Raw genomic sequence first — 17,554 nt, 5'->3', positions numbered from 1 at the left:
TGAATGCTGTATTAATTGTGATTGAAAATACAGTAGATTTCTTTGTTATTTCACGCTCAAATCTGCTGTCATTCTTGTTCCTCTTTACAAACTGACCTTTTTTTAAAAGTTCAGTTGCTGTTGAGTGATGAGTCACCTTCTACTGCTTGATTTAACTGAGGGCTTGTGTGTTTCTGCACAGAATACGTGGACGGCACATCTCCCAGGGTTGCCAGTGTGAATATACACATCCTTTTGTGAGGCAGTGCTTTGGCTCTCTGTACAGAAGCTTAATGCACTCAGATTCTTGAAGACTTACCCAAAAAAATAATCGGGGCCAGAGGAAACCACAGAGAAAGAAGTTACCTTTTCACGTGGTTTCAAAACTGCTTGTTTTGAAATAGAGCTACGTAATTATTAAGCTCTTTCTTGGCACCACTTGTTCAGATCTGACAGTTCATTATGGAGACCAAGAAATGCTCTTGCCCCACCTTTAAAATAAAAAAAAGAATCCCCTAAGCTGTATGTTGCGGAGGGCAAAGAAAAAAAAACCCCCACCTCTTCTTTTGATTCCCTTAACACTTACTCTTTCCCTCTTTTTCAGTAGAGAAACATCTTTTGATACTATTGCTTTTTGCACAGTTGAGTTTTTTTTCCTTATCTCCTCCTGAGATCTTGCATATACGTATGGTTTTCTGTATCCTTAGTAATTAGGATGTTTTTGTTTCTGACCATATCTGAGGCTTTTTTCAGAGACTGTCTCTGGCCAGCTAAGATTTTTCTTAGCCTTGTGTTCTCAATAGCAGCTGTAATGATGTTAAAATTTAAGCTGAAGTCTCAACATTTAAACTGTTGTAGTGAGGGTAGTCTTGGCTTCAGCACCAAAGCAGTGCTTTGTAAGAATCTCCTGGATATTTACTGTTCAAAAAAACCAAAACAAAACAAAAAACAATGAAACAAACAAAAAAACCCACATACTGAAGTATTTAATAATTTGTAGCTCTCAATTACTGAGGAGTTGAGGAAAGCCCAGGAAGGATTTTTCTAGTGAATGGGTGTTAATATGTGACTATTCTGGAAGCTCAGAGAGTTGTTATGGTCCCAACCATATACCAACCTATTTGATAACTTCTTAACTGGCTAAAAATCTGGAAAGCTAATCAAAGGAGCCCCTGTCTTTAGCTGCAACAAGCTCCAGTTTCCAGCACACTCTGGTTTTTCCCTATTACTGGAAAAACTTGACTGAAAGCCACATTTGTGGCCTTTAATGCATTGCAGAAGGTAGATGCGTGCAATATGGCTGGGGGGGGAAAAAAAAAATCTGTTTAGTAGCTTGCTCTGTACAGGCAACATCAAGAAGGAAAAATCGGGAAATAAATTTGTGCCTTCCCAGGTAGAGGTTTCTGATGGAGAGTGTGGTGGCAGCAGGTATGATGGCAACTGTTGACCATGTTCTGTTTTCAACCTATGCGTATTGTCAGTTTTAATAGTTGTCCTCTGACATAGCTTGCTGATGAAAATCCATCTTTTTACTCATTCTTGTATTGTTATTCCACGTCTGTGGAACAAACCTGTTGCACAAGCAAATGAACAAAATCTGGCATGGCCCAGTAATATTTGGTGTATCCCTACCTGCCTCATGACAGGCTGTGTGTTTAAGTCACTTGAATCTTCAGCAAGGTTGTTTTGTCAAATGAGTTTTCTTCCTGGCAAATTTAAGTGACTAATGAGATGATTGTGTAGATCCAATCCACACCTGAAGATAATTGGCATCCTGATGAAATGCAGCTTGGTAATCAATGTTCAGAATAATGACTCATCAAGCTCACATTGTCTCTTGGCTGTCAGCCTCCTGCACCCTCCTTGGTGGTGGTGGGGAGTATCCAGTGCCAGCTACAAGTGGATCAGCTCTAAAGGTATTGGTATTAGCTGCAAGTGATTAAATTCTGCCAGTGTATGATGAGCTTTTTAATTGACTGAAGAACTTTCCTTGATAAGACAAAAAGCCAGAGGCTTTCTAGTTCCTCTTGCAAAATCTGAAGGAAGGAGTCCCAGCGCAGTGTTGGGGTATCTGAATTGTCGCGTTGTTTTAAAGCTGACCCAACAGCTATTGCAGCATAAATTTTTGTCTTCCAGAGTAAATCTCTTGCTGCTTGGTCTCCTCTGACTTATTAATTGGTTTTTCTGGCATAATAAATTGCAGTTGTGTTGAAGGGCCCCAGGGCCCCAGTCTGTCTTGGGATGTTTGGATATATTTTATCTGCTTGGTTTTGTTTTTCAGTTTGCAGTTCAGTTTGGAATGTGTGCTGGTTTTTTCTTTTTTTAAATTTGCCTTTATCTGTCTTGGAATTGTTTGGCTAACTAGGAGATTAATCGAAATGTCTTTGTGAAATAAAACCTTTCACAATGGGTTTCCTCTGACTAGATGCCCAGTTTACTGGCCAGAGATGTGCTGCTGCTACCTATGGAGAGCCCGAGGGGGTGGCTTGCAGGTCTCCTGCAGACTTTTATTTCTGAGAACTGTCTGTCAGGAGGCCTATAAGAAAATGAATACTACTGATTTCTGTGGGTTCTGGTACAGAACTGAAAGTCCATGTGCTGCTGTGTTTTGTGAAAACAAAACAAAAAATAAAAACAAAGCCCCACTGAATTACTTGGATTATTCACAACATTTCCTAGAAATCTGGCTGCAAAATACAATACTGGAATTAATTCAAAAGTGCTTGGGTGGCTGGTTTTTTTTGGTAGCAGATCAGTTCTTTCAGTTCTGTTATGAATTATTACTGAAGTGGCAGGGGAAGCTTTAAGTTTCGATCTGGCTCTTCGTGACAAAAGACTGACTCGATGTAGGGTTGGAAATATGCAACTGAAGTTATGGTCAGCCGGTAGTGGAGGGATCTGCTACTTAAAGGATGCAGGTCTGATCTTTTGTGGCTTACCTGCTAGAGACTTTCTACCTCTTACAAGAGGAGATTGTGGTTTAATCTGTGGTCTTGAAGCACTCTGAAAGCTTAAGTAATGGATTGACATCTCCATAGCAGGTGGCCATTACTCCAAAAGGCTGCAAACCCATATCTGATGGGCTGCCAGTGACAGCTCAAGAGACGAGAAGCATCACCCAACACTTCCCCAGCTCTTCTGCTGCTTAAGCTACCCATGGAGAGGCTGGGATTGGAGGACACTTCTCTAAATCCTGACTAGGTGCCCCAGAGAAATAATTAGTGTACCTGTGCCAAGCCATAATATTTGGCTTAATAAAGGATGTCTTCTAAGAAAAGCGTGGGAGGTAAGTGCTGGACCACTCTTGACAATTAGGTGACAATTAGCAGCAAACAATCAGCAGTCCAACAACGCAGTCTGCAGACAACCCCTACTGCCCTCAAGTTGTCTTCTGGGCTGGCATAAACCATGTCCACGTGGCTGCCTGCCACACGATGGGTAAATCTCCTTAGGACAAAAACAGTGAGCCTTGCCAGGGAATCTCTTGACTGTGAACCAAAGGAAAAGCTTAAAATTCTAGCAGGCATCCAGTTGTATGCAGAACTGCTTTATTTAATCAGCATGGCTTAAATTTTTAATTTTGTGGGAGACAGCTTTGCAAAGTGTGACTTGATGGCAGCCATCGGAGCGTATTGCTCTGTGGCCACAGCACTGCAATTGTTCTTGTCTGTGAAATGGAGTAATTTGTTAGGAAGAAATTTGTCACGACTGCTTTCCAGACTCTTGTGATTCAAAACAAGTAGTAACCCTCTAAATTTGAAGTTTAACCTCAGCAGGAACATGCAAAGTTTAGGCAAATATTTACCTGAAAGATGCTGCTCTATCAATACAATGGTGCTCTCCCTGTCTGAAAAAGGAGAGCTATTTTGGTAAGTACGTGATTATGCTGAAATCGGTATGAGCTGTGAGCAGAAGCTTGCTTTGGTTAGTGTGTGAAGGAGGATGCTGTTTAAACCATTTTTTTCTAGAATACTGTGCAGATTGGAGATCTGATAACACTTGTAGAAAGTTCTTCTTAGTCTCTCCTGAATCCTTTGATTGCTTTATCCCTGCCAATATTAACTAACTGTAAGGTTATCTAACCTTTTGAGGCAACATGAGTCCATATTTTTGTGCAGAGTGTAAAGGTCACAATGGAGGTGGAGGCTCCGATATTAATTGAGTTTCCTTTTGCACCTAATGTTGAGGATTTGGGTATTTTGAGTGACGCAGTGAATCTGCAAGCCTGCAGTACTCAGGAAACAAAGCAAGCACTCTGATAGCTTAAAGCACAGGCTGATTACTGGCTCATGTTAATTAAAAATGCATGCCTTTCTTGAAAATCAGGTGTGTATTGTTGGTTAGAGCAAGTTGAAAATACACAAGTGAAAAAATCAGATTAAGCTGACTTTTTGAAGGTAATGTCCAGTATCATGACTACTTCTTAGGTAGATACAGGGCTTAATTCTCTCTCTTGAGTTCCTTAACACTATATTACAGGTAAGCACTGGGATGCTCAAAGATCCAGACCTGATTTTAGGGTAATGTCTATGTCCTGGTTGATGCCCCTTTCCCTTTAATAGCAATTGAATATATATTATTATTGCTTCTGTGGTCCTTCTGTACTTGACCTGTAATTCTTCTGAGAAAGTGGATGCAAATAGCTTTTGGGCTCTTTCAGATGAGAACTTGCTAACCTGATCTAGTTGAAGATGTCCCTGCTCAGTGCAGGGGTGTTGGACTAGATGACCTTTAAAGGTCCTTTCCAACCCAAATTATTCCGATTCCTGCACTTGACTGTCTGACTGCAGCAGAGCTGGCTATTTGGCTGTGTGATGTTTACGGCTTGAAACACTAAGAGCTGGGCCAACCATTGGCTTTCAGTTCTGAATGGATCAGGATTGGTGACAAAGTTATCTAAAGCAGTGATGTTAAAGGAAACCTTTGCTTTTCCCAGGGTAAAATGTCTGAGGCTGCTGAATCGGGCAGGAGCACAGTGCCTACTGTTGCTCCTCCATTCTGGTGAGGTGACCACAAGTGCTTGTTTTGCAAAACCCATAAAAAGAACTGTCCTGCAATTGGCTGCCTTCTGTGCCTAAAAACTTGTTTGAGAAATCTGAGAAGGCTTGTAGCGTGGCTAGCTGAGAGTGTTGAATTGCCAATCATATGGCCTCAAAAGAACCCTTTTAATGTAACTTTAATGTTTCTGGCTTTTTGAAGAGATTTCGTGGGAGGGGCAACTACCACCTCTGAAGAAGAGCAGATGCCACCCTGTGATTCTGGAAGCTGGGGCTTGGATTTGGCTGAGGGAATAGGCATTGCTGTGCAAACAGGTGCTATCAAGGAGAACACTTTTCCAGACTTGTAGTGTAGACTACCTTGGAAGTTGAGGATAAAATCAGTGCTTTCCAGAAAACTGCTTTGAATGTTCAGAGTGTTAACATAGCATATGTGGTCCTTCAGAAATAAAGCCAGCAATCTTTGCAGAGACTTGGCAGAGGTCGGTAACTTTTGACAAGGTTTGATCTTGGCTTTCCTGTTTGCCCTGCTAATCTAGCTACATATCAAGGTACATACATGTACCTTATCTCGTCCATGTAACTTCTGCTAAAACAGTAGTAGCCTAAACAAAAAAAAAACTATGTAGCATGCACAGGCTCAGAACTGTGCAACATCTGGGTAATACTAGAAGGAAAAATGCCCAATCTCCCCCAAAAACCTCCTTAGATATGGTAAACTGAGGCTGCAGCAAAGTGTGGGTAGATGCATTTACACTCCTAGCCTCCTGGTTAGTGTGTGTGCTTGCAGATGCAGATATTGATTAAAATGCCATGATTGGCTTTGTCTCCTCTGAGCCACATCGAGAGGTTATGCTGGGGCTGTCTGGATTAAGGCTCATAATCTGGGATGTTGTTACTAATATAGCTGCTTTTCTCCCAAGAAATAGTTTGATGATTAATATTTTGGCTTTCTTGGAGAAGTCTGCAGCCCCTGGGCTGTGGGTGCTGCTGCCACAGAGCAATTTAGCCCTAGAAAAGCTTAATGCTGGGTCCTGCACTTGGGTCACAAGAACCCCATGCACCGCTACAGGCTTGGGGAGGAGTGGCTGGAGAGCTGCCCGGCGGAAAGGGAGCTGGGGGTGCTGGTCGCCAGCCGGCTGAACATGAGCCGGCAGTGTGCCCAGGTGGCCAAGAAGGCCAACAGTGTCCTGGCCTGTATCAGCACTAGTGTGGCCAGCAGGAGCAGGGCAGGGATCGTGCCCCTGTACGGGGCACTGGTGAGGCCGCACCTCGAATCCTGTGTTCAGTGTTGGGCCCCTCATGACAAGAAGGACGTTGAGGTGCTGGAGCGTGTCCAGAGAAGGGCGACGGAGCTGGTGAGGGGTCTGGAGCACAAGTCTGATGAGGAGCAGCTGAGGGAACTGGGGGTGTTTAGTCTGGAGAAGAGGAGGCTGAGGGGAGCCCTCATTGCTCTCTACAGCTACCTGAAAGGGGGTTGTGGTGAGGTGGGGGTTGGTCTGTTCTCCCAAGTAACCAGCGACAGGACGAGAGGAAATGGCCTCAAGTTGCGCCAGGGGAGGTTTAGACTGGATATTAGGAAAAATTTCTTCACTGAAAGGATTGTCAAGCCTTGGAACAGACTGCCCAGGGCAGTGGTGGAGTCACCATCCCTGGAGGTATTTAAGATGTGTAGCTGTGGCGCTTAAGGGCGTGGTTTAGTGGTGGGTTTGGTGGTGCTGGGTTAACTCTTGGACTTGAGCATCTTAAATGTCTTTCACAACCTAAGTGATTCTATGATTCTGTAAACATACATGATGTGACAGAAGCTGTAACTCCTGATAACTAGTGCTCTGATTCTATGACCCTAGGCGCCGCTGCTAGGTGCCATTAAGGCAGCGGAGGGAGAGGTAATGCCAGCTCAGACTGCTGCTCAATTCACTGCTCTTCCCGACAGAGACCTGGGCTCTTAAAACTCAGCTCAAAAGCAAAATAGCTTCAGGGCAAGCATCTTGTCAGAGTTTTGAGAAGGCTGATAGCAGCAGGACCAGGGAGATGAAGTGTCTGTGAGAAGGTAATGTCTATCCCCAGCCTTCTCTTAATCCTATTGAGATATTGCAGCAAGGCAGGCCTGGGCCAGGCATGAATTACAGGGGAAGGGGTGATGCTTTAGAATGGAATGGCTAGAGAAATTGCCATTTTTCTTCCCAGGACCTACATAAAATGGGGGGATAGCTTATTTTCATGTTACATAGGATAGGCTGAGGTACAGGAAGACTTAGGGTTAAGGTATCTGCTACTTATGGCTGCACAGGCTGAGGAGTTTATTTTGTCAGTGCAGCACTGAAGGATGGTGCCCGCTGTCCTTGGCCTTGTGCGCTTTACATACTTTTCCATTTCTTTTTGCTATGAGATGAATCCAGCAGGATGTGTTGAGGGGGATTGTCCTGACCGCAAAAGGTGTGAGGTATATGAGTGCGGCACTGATCTTCTCAACCAACCTTAACTCGGTTCCTGACTCTGGCCTCCTACTCAGCGAAATCTCTTTTCTCTAGTGCTTTTAGACCATATTTCAGGCTGAAGTGGTACTTCCTGTGCTCAGAGGTCTGACTCACCCTCTCATGTAGCTCATGGCAGCACTCGCTGAAGCACCTTCATATGAAGGTGACAATGTGCAGTGATAGAGATGGTGGGAAGCACCATTTTTGAGACCTTAAACTCTTCTCCAGCCAATCTGAGGCAGTATGCAAAGGTGTCTAACCTCCCTGAAGCAACTGCTCGTAGCATAGGCTACAAAGTGTTACTGAGACTGTGCTTCCATATGGAAACCTGATTGATATTTACCCAAATTGTGCAACGGCCGCACCAGATCCTGCTTTAACCTTCTGCAAAACACCAATCCAACTTTTAGAGGAGCTGAACAGCATCTCCTGTCGCTTGTGGCATCTGTTGCCCTTTAAACAGCAGGGGTGGCACTTGGTGATCATCAGGTGATGGTGGGGAAGCAGCTGCCAGGGCTGGAGACAGCTATTGAGCAGTGCTCAGAGGGAAGGGAAGGTGCATCTGCCATGCACACAGCTCATCTCTTCACCCAGAAGTGACCCGGCATTTGACAGGTGTAAGTTGCTTACGTTTTAAAATGCCTGGCAGACTAATAGGCTGAAGGATTCAAAACAGGAGTGGTTTGAAGCCTTGAGGTGGCTTAGTGACAAAGCAGACACCTGCCCGGGAGTGCAGTTCCTGTACAGCCCAGGTTTGGGATTATTTGCAAGCTGAGTGTTTTGTCCGTCCCTTGCCCAAGGGACACGAGGCTCAGCTGCCTTTTGTTCTACTCTTTCCTCCCCTAAAGAGGGAGGAACAGAGGATGCTTCCCTTGCCAGAGTCTGTGCTGACCTCTGCCCAACCCTCTGATCTTACTCCACCCTTGCCCTTCTTCCAGCTCCTGTGCTGCTTCTCTCCTGTCTCCAGCCCTCTCTGCTTTCAGGGCACACGGCTGCTGTGCTCTTAGCAAGCTAGTTTCAATGAGCCTGGGAAGTGAATGAATAGTCTTCCTTGCCTGGCTTTTAACCATTTGTGTCCTAATTGCATTAGGAGAGTGGGGAAGAACTCAACTATGTGAGCTGTGTGCTCAAACCATCTTGCCCCCTGCTCCGTGTTCCTCCCATCTCACGCACCAAGTGGGAAGGAAACACAAACCTGTTACAACTTCCTTGGGTCTGCAGTCCTCTACGGCTGAGACTGGAAAGCCAGGATCATGGATTTTATCGTAGCCTAGGCTGATTTTTGCTTTGCAGGGTGGCCCAAGCTCTCCTGGCACGAGGGAAGCTGTCAGCACTGGTGGGTGTTCTACTTTGCTGAGGAGAGGTTATGGTGTCCATCATGCATATTTCAGAGAAACCAAACCCCAAGTTTGGCACCTTATTTGGGGTTGAGATTCTTGCATGGGGCTTTGTAGTATTTCAGAAGCCAGCAGGCACCCTGTCTGACTGTTCTCCTTCCACCCCCTCACGCCAGGACACAAGCTGCCCCACAATCCTGGCACATCTGCCAGCCCTTGTGTTTCATACCTGATGGTGCCCACAGTGCCATGACACTTTGGGTACTGTGTTCAGGGTGTTTGCTCTCCTCAACTTGCTTCTTTCTGTCTGTCTCTGGACTAGTTTCCATCATGCAGGGATGGAAACAGCTGCCAAAGCTCCCCCAGCAGCAGAGGACTGCACCCTTGGCACGTTTTGCTGGCTGTCTGGCAGGCTGGATGGGGACAGCAGCAACCTGTATGCTTTTTGAAGCCTTCGGAGCAATTCCGATAGGACCGATTCACATTTATTTCTGTCGAGCAGGTAAATGAAGGAAGTAGAGATCAGGAGAGGGATTAACCTAAGTTTGGGGTTTTTTTGGGGGGGGGTTCCTATGCCTCAGATAAGCAGCTCCGAAGTCACCTGAAGGCTTGAAGCCCCTGCAGCCCTCCTGGGGAGGAGCCGAGCGCTCAGGATGTGCGCCCGTCGGCGCGCCGCCCGTGGCAGGAAGCGCTGCAGCCCCTGTCCTGCGTCGCCAAGTTCCTGTTTGTGGTCTCCCTCCTTGGGGCTTGCTTTTTGTGGTGGCGAGCTGTCGGCTCAAGATCCCTCCGAGACTGCATGCACTGCTTTCAGCTGCTGCTGCCTCTACGTTTGCTTATATGAGGCTTTAAAAAAAAGCCATCGATATTTTAGTTTCTATTCAAGCTTCCGCCTTGAAGCTCCCCCTTTTCATTTTGCTGTAGTGCCTAAAGCAAGCTAATGAAATATATTCCTCCTGCTTCAAATTAGGCATAAAAGACTTGTCAGAAGATGGGTAGAAGCTGCTGAATAATCCTGGTAATGTAAAAATTGACATTCTATAATATCGCTAATTCTCCTAATTAAACATGATACATGAGCACACCACAAGAGTCCTCCAGCTGCTTCGTAATAAAACATTGCAGTGAACCAGCTTGCTGTTGAATGAGGCTAGGTTAAACTCTAATTAGAAGTGTTGTGAAAGGCTAAAGAGTTGTCCGCTGTAATTAAGAAACTTGTCTCACTTTCTCGGTGCTGCTGCCTCCTGTGACCTGCTGCTCTGCCCCATGGGGAGCTGCAGGTCTGTCTGTCCATATCAGGTGTCTCCCAGGAAACCTTTTTTTTTTTTCCCCTCTTCCTCTCCTCTCAGTTTCAAATTACTGAATTGCAAGTGAAACGGCTGTGCTGCTGGGACTTGAGCGGATGAACGTGTTGGGTTTAGGGTGGGCTGGGGCTGTGGCACAGTTCTTGCTTCTGGGTTGCTGCTTGGCGTTCTTATAGTGTCCACTCTGAATTTTCATCCTGGGTGTTTCATTTGAGAGGAGCGAGGTGTACCCCCTGGGATTTGCCACTTGTGCCATTGTCTTGGTGAGCAGGCTGGCACGCAAAGCCTGTGCTGTCACCCGTCTGGGCTCCGGAGCGGCCCTTTGGATGCACACCTGATGCCAACCCAGAATGTGTCAGAGCCCATTGCTTATAATTTTCAGCCCTCACCAGGTGAGGGCATGAGAAAAGGCCCTTGCAAGGCCCCAGGCGCTGCCGAAGCCTTGCTGCAGCCCTCGGCAGCCATGATGGGTGGGTACGCCTGCTCCCCGGGGACTCCGGGCCCCAGCACAGCCCTGCTAACCGCCCTCCCCATGTTGTTGGCAGGGTACCTCAAGTGCGACACGGACGATGGCTGCGAGGCCAAGGAGGAGACGGGGGGCGAGGAGCTCTTCGATGCGGTGAACTCCTCCATCGTCTCGGGGGACAGCATCCGCTTCTTCGTCAACGTCAACCTGGAGGTGCCGCCGAACGCCACCGGTGAGTGCTGCCCCCGAGGCGGGGCTGTGGGACGCGGTCGTTCCTCGCTGCAAATACTGGGAGCGATGGGTTTGTCGCTTGGTTTTGTAGTTTTGGTGTTTTTTTCTTTGGAAAACCCAATAAAGCGGGTCTTCAGCCATCCATGTGAAGCAACCTGGCTCCTTTTTCCTTCCTTTTTTTTAAAGCAGGGCCTCGTGTTCGGGGCCTGCAGCCCTGCTGTTGCTCTCACCCCTGTGGCCTGGTCACTGGATGAGAGATGTTTCTAGTGAGAAATCAAGATTCTTTTTTTTTTTTTGGTGCCTGTTGTCCCTGTAGATAACTTGAAAATGGCTCTGTGGCTTCCCAAGGGGTTTTTGGAGGTTTTTTGATTGGAATGCTGGAGGTGAGTCAGAGCCATGGATCCCCTGGGTCAGTTGCTGTTCTCCACAGCAGCTGGTAAAGGAAGAAAGAGCGTAGAGGGACTTTTGGGGTTGGATGTGTGCCTTTTGGGTCTAATCATCCTGGCTAGAGGCAAGCAATCTGTACACCTGCTGTGCTGGGCAAAAATGAGGAGAAAACCACCCTGTTAAACATCCCGGATAGAGGTAAGGCCCCCTCAGCACACAGTTATGTCTACAGTGCAGGCAACTGCTGTTGTGTGTCATACTTTGTTTATAAATACAGACTACCCTCTCCAGGTGAGTGCCAAGCTCCCCCAAATATGCTTTAGTGGGGTCTGTGCCTGCTACAAGGCAGCTTCATGCAGGGGGGGACAACAGTGTTTGGCAACATGGTGCTGGGGGTGAACCCACCAGCAAAATGCACCCCTGGGGCTTCCACCCGTGAGGAGCCGTGGTGTCAGCTTTGAGTGGTGGCTTGGCTTGTATAGGCCAAGTGGCTACAAAGGAGATGGTTGTGCAGCCATGTTGCAGATGGACATGTCTGCCCCAAACTCTGCTCTTTGTGTACTCCCTGCCACGCCAGCAACCTTTAGAAACTTTGCCCAACATGGGGAGCAATGTGGAGGGGACCTCCAAACAACCTAGTTAGCAGAAATTGTGAAGGTATCCAAAATGCTTGCTGTTGAGGAATAAAATCCCTCAATCGCTCTAGAGGTTGATTTTTGCCTCTAGCACACCATTTTAGCACTAACACATGTACTAAATAGTGAAGGAAGAGGGCTAGCAAAACCTGCCTTTAGTGGTATATGCCTAGGAAAATGCAGCCTCTGGGACATGGCAGCAGCCCGGATTTTGTCTCAGCAGCTGGAGGCAGCCTGGAGCCTGCCTGTGTGGGCACTGACTGTTTTGGAGATTAAATGCGAGGACTCTGTGTTATACTTGGCATCGCAGTATCAGAAAGTCCTTTAAATTTGCTCAAAATTATTTTTAGATTACAAGTAAATCCCAATTTATCGCGAGCAATTATTGGAAACAGTGATGCAGAACAGGCATGACCTGGACATCTTGACTATCTTGAAGTCTGCTTTTTGAATTGGAGTGGTGACTTTAAGTTAGGAATCATATCTAGCAAACTTCAAGCCTGCAATTTTACAAATGCCATCTTAATTGAAAGATTTAAGGGGAACTGTACTTTGCTATGACAAGTCTGGATTTAATGCCGTGGGGTGCATTGTTTGGGGATGAGGAATGCAAGTGCTGTGGATTCTTCTGCATCTGATGAAGCTGACTTTCCTTGTGTGTCCTCCTGGGTTTTTATAAGTGTTTTCCCTCACATTCAAAACAGGACGAAAAAAGGCTTCCTTATTTCCCTCAAGCACTGATGTTTGTGATGGTGGTATTAGTTGTACCCTTTTTCTTCAGATGAGATGTTTAAGATTTTTCAGGAAAAATGGACTTCTGATGTGCTGGAGTCCCCTTTCAAATGCAAGGATGGAGGTTTTAAAAACAGGCTTCAGGCAGAACTGAAGTTCAGACTTCCACTAAGGGTAGGTGTGAAGTGAGATTTGCCCCCCCCCCCCTGCCCCCCCCATGACAGCATAAAAGTGGTCCAGGAAGCCAAAATCCATGTTCTTCTGTGAGCATCAGGCATAGGATTCCTCAGACTCCAGGTTTTGAGTCGTCTAGGCTACTGTCAGCTCTTTCTCAGAGATGGTTTTGCTGAAGCATCTTCCAGAGTTGATTTTACACATACTGAATCAGTCTCTGGCTGCAGAGGGCATAGCTGATCCTCCTGGAGGGCTGACTTTTCAGGTGGCTGAAGGTGGCTGAGATGAGCCCCTTAAGCTCTTCAGCTAATGAAAGTAGCCTGAAACACTGGAAGAATAGAATAGAATGGTTTGGGTTGGAAGGGACCTTTTAAGGCCATCCAGTCCAACCCTCTGCCATGAGCAGGGACATCTTCAACTGGATCAGGTTGCTCAGAGCCCCGTCCAACCTGACCTGGGATGTTTCTAGGGATGGGGCATCCACCACCTCTCTGGCAACCTGGGCCAGGGTTTCACCGCCCTCACTGGGAAAAATTTCTTCCTTAGATCTAGTCTAGATCTGCCCTCTTTTAGTTTAAAACCATCACCCCTTGTCCTGTTGCTACAGGCCCTGCTAAAAAGTCTGTCCCCATCTTTCTTATCAGCCCCTTTCAGCCCTGGCAGCTGCAGTAAGGTCTCCCCGGAGCCTTCTCTGCTCCAGGCTGAAAAACTCCAACTCTCAGCCTGTCCTCCTAGGAGAGGTGTTCCATCCCTCTGATCACTTTTGTGGCCTCCTTTGGACCCAGAAAAGAAAAATCCTTCTTCACAAGCTTTCAAAGCTCTTTCCAGAAAAGAGGTTTAACTGTGCCCTTGCTGAGGTGTATCTGGGAGTACTGCTCCTTGTTCAACTCTGCAAGGGGACACTTCAGAAACGCCTTTGCATAGCTGCTGCTCTCTGGGTATTTTCTTTTATATTTAGGCTTTGCTTTCCTGAAATGAAACTGTGGAGCTGAGCTCTTGCAGCGCTTGTCTTCAGCAAGACAAGCTGAAAAGAAAGAAAAAAACACATTGCAGGTTTTTTCCAGATAATGCAATATCCCCCGAACACCTAATTTCCAACTCCCAAGGCAGCTAGTGCTCCAGGATCCTACAAGATCCTCTGGGGCTCTTTAAACACAGTGGAAAAACAGGTGTGGGAATGACATCTTTCTGTCCCCATCTCATTTTCGTGCTTTCTCCAAGTCAGGTGAAACCTTTGGGCTGGAAGGCCTCCCCGTGCCAGAGGGCTCGATATTGCCCTCTTGTGTCCTGCAACCCATTGCAACACTTGCTGGGGCGTGGGCAGTTGCTGCCTGGCCAGAAATGGACTGACCATGGGCCATCTCTTGCAAAGAGGGCTCTCCAGTGCTGCCTGTGTTCATTTGCTCCCTAGTGTCAGATGCATTTGCTGCATAAAATACATTTGCTCAATCTCCAGCTGGAAAAACCTCTGAGGTGACTTGAAACAAGATAAATAGCTGCTCTGTGATAGCTGAGCCTCTGTATGCCTGTTCTGGTTGTCACAGTTTGGTCTCTTGGCTGAATGTGATGTCCAAATTCTCTCTTGCTGGAGACCTTTTCTGGTGAGCTGCTGTGAGGTTGCTGCTCACCTTAGTGTAAGGCTAAAAGATCCAAAGAAATCCCATCTGGGGAGGGGATAAGTTGGTACCCCGGAGCCTGGGTGCTGGCAGGCGATGTAATTGGAATTACAGATGCGGTGACAGCTCTGCCATCATCCTGTCGACCTGTTAATCTCCATATGATGGATGTACGGCTTGCTATGCGCATAATTGGATGCACTTTACTGTAATTCTCTTTTTAAAAAGATCACTGCGTGGGATTAAACGTTGAGCCAACAAAACATAGCATCGCCCATAAAACTCTGACAATTAACCATTGTCATAAAATGCTGGGCTGTGCACACAGATGTGTATAAAACAGGATAGCTTGAAGAAATCTAGGGTTTAAAGTATGGTCTATCTCATTTTTAGTTAATACTGGCTGCTGTTGCATGGAATATTGAGCCCAAATCAGTGCAGATGCCTAGGCACTAAAATGCTTCTCAGTCTTAACACTTGGGTCCTTTCTCCTGTGTGCTTTATTGCTTCCTTGTGGTAGCTGATGAAAAGATTTTTTTTTTTTTTAGTCTCTTCTGCCTCTCATCCTTGCAGCTTGGGTTTCAGTGGCAAACATTGGTAGCTCTAACATGAAGGTGGGTCTTTAAAGCCGGATGCTTTTGGACCTGGGATCTGTGTTTTGGGGGGAAGATCAGGATGGTTTTTAGAGAGACTGAGACTTCTAGTTAAGTCACAATAAAAGTATAGAAGTATAATGTTAGGTCTGTGCCCTGCTGTGTGTGTTTTTGCAGGAGTCAGTACTGCATTCCTGTCCCAAATGAAGTCCCTTTTCCCTGAGGTTGGAGAGGGAGCCCCCACCACAGGAGCAGGCATGTTGCCTTTCCTGTGTTGCAGGTGGAAGAATCCAGCTTGATGCTCTGTCCCCTGGGAATTTGTGCCAGAGAGGATGAGGAGCATCAGTGATTTTGGTGTGCAGTGGGGAGACCTCTTTCATCTCCAGCCCTGCTTAGTTCATAGCTACCAGGTTAGCTGTCTAGTGGCTTGCAGGCTCATGCATAGCTTTACAACTGTTTTCCTATTCTCTCACTTAGCTAGAAGTGTATTAACTCTTCTGCCTTAGTGCTCTCTAGATGTGAATTTGACTGCCTCTTTTTGTATTTGATACGTGATATCTTCCATAAATCCCTCTGGAGCCTGGGCTGCAGGTGTATGTACCTGCATCCCTTCAGCCTGTTGCAGAAACACTGAATTAAGGGATTCAACCAGTTGCTGCTTTATCTGCAGCATGCTTGGAAATAAATCCCTGCAAATGAATACAGCAATTTGGTGGAGGTTGAGCCTTAAAGGTAGTGGACAGGCAATGCAAGCCTCACTTGTCGCAGTGGGTCTGCAAAGCGTGTGGGGCCGCAGCCTTGCCATCAGTCACAGCATTCTTACCTGCTTGGCAGCTCCCTTAAATCAGCCAGGGAAATATTTTCATCATTTGGACCTTGTTCTTGCAACTTGGAGTTTTAAAACAATTCTTCTTCTGCTTTCCCCAGACTGCAATAGAGGGGTTTGCACAGGATTTTTTCCTAAATTTAGGCACAATTTATCAGGGACTTATGGAGCTGTAGTGGCTCAATTTCTGTAGTATGCATTGCCACTTACAGCTGATGCTCCTGTCGGTGGTTTTAACTGCAGAGAGGTGCCCGAAGCAGTTCTCGGAGGGAGGAAGGCAAAATCCTGGTGGCAGCAAAAAGCCAATCGGAAAGCAGGATGTGGCTTTGCCGGGGTGTGTGGGGGAAATAACGGAACATGATTTACGCTTCACAAGAAATTAAAGCCTGTTCCACCCTCTGGACAATTGATCATTCCTAGATACGGAGAATCAACAGTTTCCTGTAATCCGCTCCAGAGGCACGCACGTGCGCGCCCGCCGAGCAAAACACGGTGCTCTAACTCATGACCCAGCCCCTGCCGAAATGACTTTTTTCTTTAAGGAGACGAGGAGAAACGCTAGATACTGGCGCCAAGGATATTCCAGAGAGAGTAGCGTCCAGAGACAAGTGGTCTGGGCCTGAATGGGTATCATTCTGCACACAATGGTCACATTTCCTCACATTAATACCAAGGTCCTTTTTATGTCTCGAGGCACAATGCTGACCCACGTGTTCCATCTGATAACTCCTGTTTTAGCAGTTTGATGTCAGCGTGGGATGTTGGGCTCCCGAAGCTTCCTATACTCTAATGGAAAGTGGATACACCAATTGTGTCGCGGGGGGGAACGGGATGGCCTCCCTCCGAATTTCCTGACGAGGCTGTTTTCAAAGCAGTGCTTACGAAGCCAAGGGAGGTGCGAGGGGGTTTGGGTAGCACGGGTGGTTCTGCACAAAGGCAACGTTTTCCCTTTTAGGTGCTTCACCTTTGGGTTTGCTTCGGGGCAGCTTCCCCCAGTATTTGAGCACTCTGTCCCTCCAGTTGGCATGGAGAAACACACCATTCCCCTGCCTCAAACTTAATGACAAAACCTATTGCTGCTTTTTTAAGAAAGATTTAGCTTTTGTAGTGCATGCATGTCTGAGGAATTGGGGGGCGTGACAACTGACACAGCACTTGGCACTCTTATCTTGTCCCTGGTCAGTCTGTCTGTGCTGTCTACCTCTCCTTCCAATTCCTCCACAATGGCCAGCGAGGAGTGCGAGGCGATAGTCTTGCCCCTGCCCAGCCATTGCGACGTCTGTGCTGAGCATTACTCAGGTGAGGTTTTCCTCCCCACCCTGCCTGCTCCTTTCCAGCCTGCTCCAGAAACTTGCAGCTAGGTGCTTGTTCCCACCCGCCTTTAGCCTGGGCATTGGTTTAAGAGGGATGAACCCAACTGATTTTAGGCTTTCTGCTACAGCTTGGCCCACCACCCTATCGTGGGAATGTGGGATGGTTGGGGCACAATTATTTATTGTAACAACACTTAACCAAAATTATTCAAGTCTGATGGGGATGAGTCCAGACTTGGCACAGTTATGGCGGGACAGGAAAGCAGAGGATCCCCTTGAGATCCTGCTTGTGCAATCCCTCACTGCCAGTGGCGAGTTAGAGAACTCTCCGCTGTTCCTAACAGGCCATGTGCTGATCTGGTTTTATTTTATTTTTTTTAAGGCAACAGATTCTAAAAGCAGAACAGTGTTTTTGCTGTTTGCAATGTAGTTCAACACAAGTGGTTGAGGCTTAGATTTGCTCAGACCCCTGAAGAAAGCCCAGATA

General features: G+C 46.7%; 1 protein-coding gene across 1 annotated transcript in view; it reads left to right on the top strand.

Moving 5' to 3' along the window:
* SLC4A11 (solute carrier family 4 member 11) overlaps positions 1-17,554 on the top strand; it is a gene marked incomplete at both ends in the record, with an annotated part of 91,872 nt that overhangs the window by 14,649 nt on the left and 59,669 nt on the right. The window contains one exon of the mRNA XM_081999387.1: positions 10,640-10,792. Coding sequence (XP_081855513.1) covers positions 10,640-10,792 — 153 coding nt within the window. The remainder of the gene's footprint in view (positions 1-10,639; positions 10,793-17,554) is intronic.

This window comes from Phaethon aethereus (assembly GCF_964289735.1).
Source record: "Phaethon aethereus genome assembly, chromosome: 4".
In the NCBI taxonomy this organism is placed as follows: domain Eukaryota; kingdom Metazoa; phylum Chordata; class Aves; order Phaethontiformes; family Phaethontidae; genus Phaethon; species Phaethon aethereus.
Note: the sequence above shows the minus strand (reverse complement) of the source record. Positions and strands in the feature narration are given on the sequence as shown.